Consider the following 9072-nt stretch of genomic DNA (forward strand, 5'->3'; position numbering starts at 1 on the left):
AGAAGCAAAGAAAACCCTGCGAGTACGTTCCCCAATTTTCTTCTCTGTCTCTCTCGTTAGACAAGGGTCGGCCACTGTGAGTCTCGCAATAAAAGGGCAAATTTTTTGCAACAACCGCAGTTTCCATAAGAACCCACCAATTTTCTACTCTTTCTCGGCGCACTATTTCAACTCTTTGCTCATAGGGTTCTTTACTTTATACAAATTTTCCATTCTCCTCCGCTAAGCTCAATAAAATTAAATCTGTAAGTTAAGTTACTCCCTCTGCTTCTTTCGATTTTCTTTCCCCTGTGCTTTCTTTTTTGTTATCTTTTGTTGATATATTGTTCTCTGGATGATAGAAATCACCCGCTGTGGAGGGTTTTCGATTATGGCCGACGAAAATCACACTCAAGTTCCCGTCCCAGAAGATGGGATTTCAGAGCCCTCAAATGGCAATGAACAAGAATCCGTCGAACTTGCTCCGACGTCGCAAAAGGATGAAGATGATGTGAAAGGTGACGTGTTTTGTGTGCAATATTGGGGTTCTTGTGACCAATTTTTGTTATGTTGTCTAATGAAAAACGAATCGAGGGATTTTGTACTTTCAAATAGTTGTTAAAAGAATTCCCAAAAGAAGATTAATGCTTCCACGTCCTTTGAATAGTTTATCTTCAGATTACGTCCAATTAGTTGTGTTTGCTAATGGTTTTTGAGAAGCAAGAAAATAAAAAGAAACGTAGTTATAAGCTTAAGAATGTGGGTTGTTGTAGTTCCTTAATGTTTCAGTGTAGAGTTTACCATCTTGCTTTTCTGTAGTTTGCAGATGACGATATTTTATTGTGCTTGATAGTGAGTTCTTTGGCTAATTTTCTTGTATTAAGGGTGTGGATAAGATAGCTCAATGAGCTAGTGTTAGGCTTACAAATTTGTTACTTTCTGATGAGCTAGGAACAAGAAATTTGGGTCTTCTAGCTACATGGTTACGGCAGTTAATTTTTTATTCTGATTCTTTGTAGCTCGAGGTTATGGTGACTGGTGAGTGAATATGTGTGACATCCTTCCTGTTGTTAGGCTGGACTTGGCTCTAGTGGTTAAGGGCACTTATAGGAATCTGGGAAGATAATCTTGTTGGGTCTCCCAAGTTTTTCTAATTCTCTATCTGGATGAGCCGCACATATGTTTTCTGGGAGGACCATTGGTTGAGTGATGGCCCCCGATATTCTCTTTACCCACGTCTTTTTCATTTGTCTTCTGTGAAGTCTACCTATCTAGCCTCTATCCTTCCTTCCTTATTCTTCTTCTTCTTTTTTTTTGGATAGGAAACAATTTCATTTTGATGACATGAAATTATCCGTTAAAACAAACCCTATCCAATGAAGTTACAACAAACTTCTTCAATTGGATACAAGAGTGTTCATGCTGTAGATGTTAGAAGGAGAGACATTTTTACACCATGTTAAAGCCAAAAAATAAATAGAATCGATCAAGTGTAGGAGGAGATGTTCTTTTTCTTAAAAAAGCCTAGTATACCTCTCTCCATACAATCCAGATGAATGCTCTGTTGAGTTGAAGCCATAGTGTATCTTTTTCGTTTTTTAAGGGTTGATGGAGGAAAATTGACGCCAACCAATCCCTTGTGTTGTCCGGTGAAATCGAAGTCCAGGCAGAGGTGGACAAAAAATGCTTCTGGATCTTGGTTGGAAGGGACCATTTGTAAAAATATGGTATTGAGACTCAAAGTCAGCTTTGCATAAAAAAGCACCAAGAGGGGGAGATGGACCACTAAGGGCATCTTCTTTGCAGCTTGTCAGACGTATTAAGAGACACTAGTGGCTTAACTCCCAAATTAAAAAATTTGACTTTCTTTTTGATAGGAGGCTTTCCAAATAGCTTTAAAAAGAGAAGTTGTAGGGAGCCGATTTAGGTGAAATTTCCATGTTGCTCTAGGTTCCATAGCCAAAAATCATCTCTGTGATGGGTAGAACAAGGACAAAAGCGTCAAGAATGAAGCCCACTCCACAATTTTCCTTCTTTTAGGACCACTTCTTACAAATTTAGTTTTAGGAGACCGTTGTTTGATTGGAGAACTTCTAATATGTCTTTTTTAAGCTCTTCTGAATGGGTTTCGCATTTGCCTTTGGTTTAGTGATAGCTTTGCTTGGACCCTTCATTCTTTTGAGTATGTTCTTGTATAGGTCTATGTTGTCCCAATTGAGTGCTCTCTAAATCTGATTTTTTTTTTACCATCTGTTTACCTCTAGTTTGATTTATCATTCTTTATCTCTCCGTTCTTTTCTTCTAAACTTTAGAAATTGAAATTTTCAAAGAAAATTTGGTTCTTTTTCTATCTTGTTGTTGTAGGGAAGATTAACACCTTAGACTTTACTTTTGGCCTTGGCGGTGTCCTTTCTTAGTGTGCTTATGGAAGATTTAAGACACCGTTTAATTACCAAGGTCTATGGTGTTACTTCTCGCCTACTTCTTTCTTCATTTTATTTTTTATTTTTATTAGAAATCGAAGTTTCATTGAGGAAAAATGAAACAATATTTAAGGGGCGTACGAAAAGCAAGCCCGTGGCGTCAAAAGATGCACTCTTTTTTGTAATTTTTCTTGGTTCGCTTATTTATTTTGTACTAGTATTTTGGTAGTCCTCTTATTTACTTTCATTTCTTAATGAAGATTGGTTTGGTTGTAAGAAAAAAAAGCCGCATTTTTCTTACAAATTTATTCACTGCAGCTTGTAATAAATTTTTATAATTTACAACTTTCTCATTGAAAGTATTGAAAAGTAACTTTCACATTGTACCCTGTAAAATGGTTATTAGACTTAATATAAAACTTATCATTACTGGTTGAATATTAGCTGAGACCACTACTTCCATTTTATTGATTGTTTTACTGACACTTGTAATGAGCTGACATTTCTCCCTCATTTTACAGAAGTGTCAAAGAAAAAGAAGAAGAAAAATAAAAGCAAGTGAGAATCGTTTATTTTAGTATACTTTTTCTTGTGTGTGGGTTCCCCTAAGCCAGATGGTCGACAGGGGATTGCAATGGTCGCTTCGAGTTTGATATTTTTCTTTCATGGATAGGAAAAAGAAAGAGTTGCAACAGACAGATCCACCATCTATTCCCATCATTGATCTTTTCCCGTCTGGGGATTTTCCGGAGGGTGAAATTCAAGAGTACAAGGACGAGTGAGTATAAGACTCAATTTTAATTCTGCATATTATTAATTTTCTCGTCAAATTCTTATTGTTCAAAACATAAATGTTTTGGATTGGATTGAGAAATCAAGAATAATAGATTAAAAACGTTTCAAGTTGACTGGAAAGATATAGTGACTAATAAGGTACCAAAATAAAAAAGAAAAAAAGAGGCTTCATGTATGTACCTGTTCATGAAACAAATTTTACATTGTATATTTGTATTTCTTTTATAAGAAACCAAGCGAATATTTTCAAAACCGAAGCAGCCATAAAAGCGATACTTATTGACTCACAATTTTACATTGTATGTTATGTAATTAAATGTTGACAAGAATCATAAATTAGTTGCAAGTCAATAAGTATATTTTATGGTGCATATTTATAAATTTGCATAGCCCTTTTGGAGAAGTTTGTCCTTGTGTATTTAATTGAGTCTAAAAGCAAGAAATTGATTTTATTTTAAGATAAGAAACATTTCATTAACAGAGAAACTTACAAAACAAGAGGTGTATTGGTTACCAACCAATCATTGAAAGGATAATGGAGAAGCATCAAAACGTTGTAGTGTTTAAATGGTAGTTATGAGGATTCTTTATCAAACTCTGTTCCCATTGTTCTGTGCATCAGTAACTTGTGGAGGACTACATCTGAAGAGAAGAGGGACTTGGAGCGCCTTCAAAAACCAATGTACAATTCCGTTCGCCGAGCAGCTGAAGTTCATCGTCAGGTAATGTAACTTGATCACATTAGTGTTTATGTTGCCATAAAGTATGAATTGCTAAATCATCAATCAACCTAAAAGCTCATGTTGATCGGTTACGTGATCGGTTACGGTAAATTTAATCTTTTATAGATACCTTACCACATCTCATTTGTTGACTTGGAAATTTGCATAAGGCCGACTCTAACTCCGATACTCTTGTTAAATCATCAATCAACCCAAAAGTTTAAGTTTATGAGTTATGGTAAATTTAATCATTCATAGATACCTTAACATGGATATATGAGACTGTTAGTCTGGAAAATTCAGGACGATTTGCCATGCTTTAGAATTATCTAACCCTTTTTTTCTTCCTTCATTGCTATTAGGTAAGAAAATACATAAGAAGCATACTGAAGCCAGGGATGTTGATGACTGACCTATGTGAGACATTGGAAAGCACAGTTAGGAAGCTAATATCTGAGAATGGTTTGCAAGCAGGCATAGCATTTCCTACAGGATGTTCTTTGAACTGGTAATATTAAAGACGTGGCATCAAATACACACACTTACGCACATGTATTCTTTTTTTCGAGTATCTATTGATGGTTTAGGCTTCTTTTCTTTCAGGGTTGCTGCTCACTGGACCCCTAATTCCGGAGACAAGACTGTGCTTCAGTACGACGATGTAATGAAATTGGATTTTGGAACACATATTGATGGTATACTTTCTATGTACTTCAGCAACTTGTTACTTTGTATTGTGTCATTAGGATAATCATAATATCATATTCCAAGAGTCACTGAAACCGGTTTTTTTGTGAGTGCAGGATGCATTGTCGATTGTGCATTTACAGTTGCATTCAATCCTATGTTTGATCCACTGCTCGAAGCCTCACGTGAAGCAACTAACACTGGTATCAAGGTGAATGTGTTTGTTAATTATCCTGTCTGCTGGCAGTCGCTATATATTTTTATTATTCTGCCTTCATCACAAATATATTTTCTATGGAATACAGCAATGGTAGTGGATATTGTGATGGCTTGCATTTATTTTTTGTCTTAAAAGTTTTTATCATCTAATTATTAGCAGTAGATGCAACTGGAAGTTCAATCCTTTCATTTCCCATATCGATTATATTCCTTGTTGCTTTTTAAATGCAAAAAATGGCACGTGCATTTTGTTTTATTGGTGAGATTAAGATCTTCAAATCATACTGCACGTGTAAAGCAAATACAACAAATAAGGTGCTGGCTGCATAATATAGAGTAATACATATAAATAAAATAAGAAGGCATAAACTCCCACTGAATGTAGAATTTGGTACAAATTTCAAGAAAGCACAGAGGCCTATTTATCATGTTAGTATCAAATAATTCAGTCCTTTATTCCATGATTTCAATGATATATTTGTTTTCTGAAAGATTGTATTACAAAATCATTAGTCTTTTTATTTGTTTATTTATTTACATTCCATTTTCCAAATGAATTAGATGGTTGCTTGAATCCTCAACAAAGTAACTATCTTTCTATCCCTTACAAATTAACTATCTTCTATCTCTTTAGGAGTCTGGAATTGATGTACGACTTTGCGATGTTGGTGCTGCAATCCAGGAGGTCATGGAGTCGTATGAGGTTGAAATTAATGGGAAGGTGTACCAAGGTATGAGCATTTCAGAAGTTAGCAAACCAAAATTCATTCATCATCTTTTGAATTAGGCTATAACTTGAGTCCTCCAGTTCTCGACTCATCTATTCTTTTATTATATATTTATATTGACATAAATAATGTTGTTATCTTCTTCATTTCGTTCACAATATTTTTTTTCGTGCTTCCCTCTTTACAACTGCTTAGATGCATTTCTTGTCCTTGTAAAACAGATTTTCATGAACGATATTTTTTCCCTTTTCAGTCAAAAGCATTCGAAATTTGAACGGACATAGCATTGGTCCTTACCAGATCCATGCTGGTAAATCTGTTCCTATTGTGAAAGGAGGGGAGCAGACCAAAATGGAAGAGGGTGAATTCTTTGCAATTGAAACTTTTGGATCAACTGGTAAGAACTCTTTGCAGCTTGAAGAAGTAATCGTTATATATTACGAATTGCTCTTGTTGACACCGCGGTTCATCTGTCTTTTGTCCAGGGAAAGGGTATGTTAGAGAAGATCTTGAATGTAGCCATTACATGAAGAATTTCGACGTCGGCCATGTTCCACTGAGGTTGCCAAGAGCTAAGCAACTGTTGGCAACCATCAATAATAACTTCTCAACACTGGCATTCTGCCGACGGTATTTGGATCGCCTGGGTGAGACTAAATATCTTATGGCATTAAAGAATTTGTGTGATAGCGGCATTGTTCAGGTGCTCATCTTCTATCCATTGGCTTCTCATATCTTTGATATAATATTAAGAGATGAATTAACTTGGAGTTTGTCTCGTTTCCCTTTTTGATAATGAGGAAAGTGTTGATCTGATCTGGTCTGGTTATTATTAGCACGTTAGCTTGTTGCGACTTTGTCATCGCATTTGATTGTGGGTGGTGTTTGAGAGTTTTTTAGCACGAGTATTTAAATTATATTCACTTTGGTAAAAAATGCGGAATAAGAAATCACTTACATGTTTGGCTTTACACTTCTAAAAGTGCTTTTGAAGTATCTTCAAGTACGGGTTAAAATATTTTGCAAGAGAACTTTGGAAATTAGTTTTGGTTATGGAGAATGTGCTTTTCGCCCCCAAACATATCCTTAGTCTAGTCCGTCCAATGGTGGATAGTTGTAGTATATACGGTAGTGTATAGTAATGTTACTAACTTAGATATACGAGTCCATTAGTTGTTTGTATTTTATTGTAACTTCACATTCTGTGGTATACGTTCTTGTTAAAATTGAAAATAGTTCTTAATCTCAAGTTTATAGTCCCTAAGTATGGGAGTCCAAGTAGCAAAATACGTTATGTATCGGTATCGGCAGTGAAAGCAAACCAATGTTAATTATTGTTCAATTTTCTCAGGCATACCCTCCATTATGTGATTCCAAGGGCAGTTATGTTTCTCAGTTTGAGCACACCATTTTACTGAGGCCAACCTGCAAAGAAGTGATTTCCAGAGGTGATGACTATTGATAATTTAATTCTCTTATGAAGCCTTTCTATAAAGGCCACTTTTTTGCAAACTCAGCTATGAACCTCTCTCTCTCTTCTGATATGACCGTGGCTACTAAGACATTGTAATATATTTTATTTAGCATTTTGACATGCTTATGAGTTATAAATTGGAGTCTTTTCTCTTTACTCTTTAAAGGCTAGGTTTTATACTTCGGGATATATAAATTTCATTAATAATGAAAATATGATTGCTTATTAAGTGCAAGTTTTGAGCCTATGAAAATTCTATTCTAGACTATTTAAGTTACATCTTTTAAATTAGATCTTTTCTACCATACATATTCAATTTATAATTGGTGGGAGATCAAATTATTGACCGATAACAGGTGTCTCTTATGCATTGAGTTATGCTCAAATTGGTAAACAACTGTTAAACAACCTACGATATGATTTTTAGTTAGGGCTTGTTTTATCATTCTCAAATTGCTCCCTCTAACAAATTGAATTTGATCTACGTGGTCGGTCTCCCCTTTTTAATCATTAAATGGTCATTGGTCACTTGCCTCTAATTAGTTTAGTTCTATGTGACGATGCGAATGTACAAAGTATGAAGCACAAGGTATACATTTTAAGTGTCAAAGCACAATGTGATGCTTATTCTTATTCTAAGTTAATTAGTTAATTATTATTTGTGGTTTTTTTTCTGTAGTTTTGAAGGGTTTAAAATATATTTAAAATTGGAAGGCATTAGTAATTTTGAGGCTCATGTCTTAATTTTTCATCGGAATAGGAGTCCTTTGTAGTTAAACTAATGTAATGATGCATATATCGTGATATGTATCTGTGGGAATTGATACTACAAATTACTCAGGTGAACTAAAAATTTATGTATCAATGTGTTTGTATATGGTTATGGGCGAATTTATGTCTTGGGTTCACTTGGAGTAAGATCAAGAGAGCAAGCGAGTTGAACGTTTTGAATAAAGCGATTGGGTTTGGCCCACTTAGTTGACTCGACTCGAGCTAACTTGAGCTGGTCGTTACGTGTCCACAATGCCATGCTACGTTTCACCACATCTATGTGTAGATCTTTTTATGTATAGGTGTTCATTTGGAGCTTCTTGCACTTGCAATGCCAATCAAATTCCTGCGTCAACACCATTTGTGAAAATGAATTGAACTTTAGAATTAATTGGTTGATGAATATTAATCCTAGTACAAACCAATATATTCTAGTAATATAATAGAAAATAAAATATGAAATGTTTGTTCTTAATTTTAAGACAAAATCAAATCATTTTGTTTAGTGTCTTCCGGTAGAATACAATATTATAAATATTTTTATCAATACTTTAACCAATTAAATTATACTCCAATTAGACATTAATCACTAATAAAGATGCTTTTCAAGGGAGAGAGAGGAAAAAAGCACTAACAAGATGGACATGGCCAGAATAATGAAGGAAAATTTCTTGTACCATTTGGATACTCACTTTAACTAAAATAAATGAATTTTGAAAATAAGCGAAAAATATTAAATAGTCGTTAATCTCTTGAGTTCTTTTTTTTTTTCCTTTTTTGGTAATTCTCAATTCAATAACCTCTTCTATAGAAAATGTTAAATTTGTTTTATTTATTTTTTTAATACAATATACGAAAGTGAGAATTCGAATTCACCTGATTAACCATTTGAACTATGTTTGATTTGGCTGTTAAAATTTATTATCGTAAAGTTGATGTTTTCTTAAATTATTACTTTATTAACATATTTGAATAAATGGACATGCCATTTATAATCAATGAATTTTGTTGACTGATAGATTAGGATTTATACATCAAGAATGTTTACGTGTCCAAATGTAGTAATAAAATAATAATATATAAATAAAATAAAATCATAAGTTTAGATTAAGAACAAAATTTAGAATTACTTAAAAAAAGATTGAGGGGTTTTGGTATAGTTAGCCTTCCAAGTGATTTGGAAATTACAGCAAAACAAGATTTCATCACAAAACTAAAAAAACTACGTAAAAAGCTTGGAACTTTGACCAAGTTCGTAAGATTGATTCATTGGG

General features: G+C 34.1%; 1 protein-coding gene across 1 annotated transcript; it reads left to right on the top strand.

Moving 5' to 3' along the window:
• On the top strand, positions 1 to 7183 carry LOC111013243 (methionine aminopeptidase 2B). Its single transcript, XM_022287660.2, has 12 exons — positions 1 to 245; positions 342 to 497; positions 2924 to 2960; positions 3076 to 3180; positions 3820 to 3919; positions 4282 to 4427; positions 4523 to 4614; positions 4723 to 4817; positions 5460 to 5556; positions 5807 to 5950; positions 6039 to 6256; positions 6905 to 7183. The coding sequence occupies exons 2-12, from the start codon at positions 371 to 373 to the stop codon at positions 7013 to 7015; spliced, it is 1272 nt and encodes a 423-aa protein (XP_022143352.1). The 5' UTR covers positions 1 to 245; positions 342 to 370; the 3' UTR covers positions 7016 to 7183.
• Positions 7184 to 9072: the final 1889 nt, after the last annotated feature.

The sequence above is a fragment of the Momordica charantia genome (genome assembly GCF_013281855.1).
Source record: "Momordica charantia cultivar OHB3-1 chromosome 8 unlocalized genomic scaffold, Mcharantia_2.0 BLBB01000008.1, whole genome shotgun sequence".
Lineage (NCBI taxonomy): Eukaryota > Viridiplantae > Streptophyta > Magnoliopsida > Cucurbitales > Cucurbitaceae > Momordica > Momordica charantia.

Bases quoted from the DNA above. Each gene is read 5' to 3' on its own strand.
- LOC111013243 (XM_022287660.2), top strand. From the start codon at position 371: ATGGCCGACGAAAATCACACTCAAGTTCCCGTCCCAGAAGATGGGATT. The intron at 3,920-4,281 runs GTAATGTAACTT...CATTGCTATTAG, and splicing joins CAGCTGAAGTTCATCGTCAG to GTAAGAAAATACATAAGAAG. The intron at 5,557-5,806 runs GTATGAGCATTT...TTCCCTTTTCAG, and splicing joins TAATGGGAAGGTGTACCAAG to TCAAAAGCATTCGAAATTTG.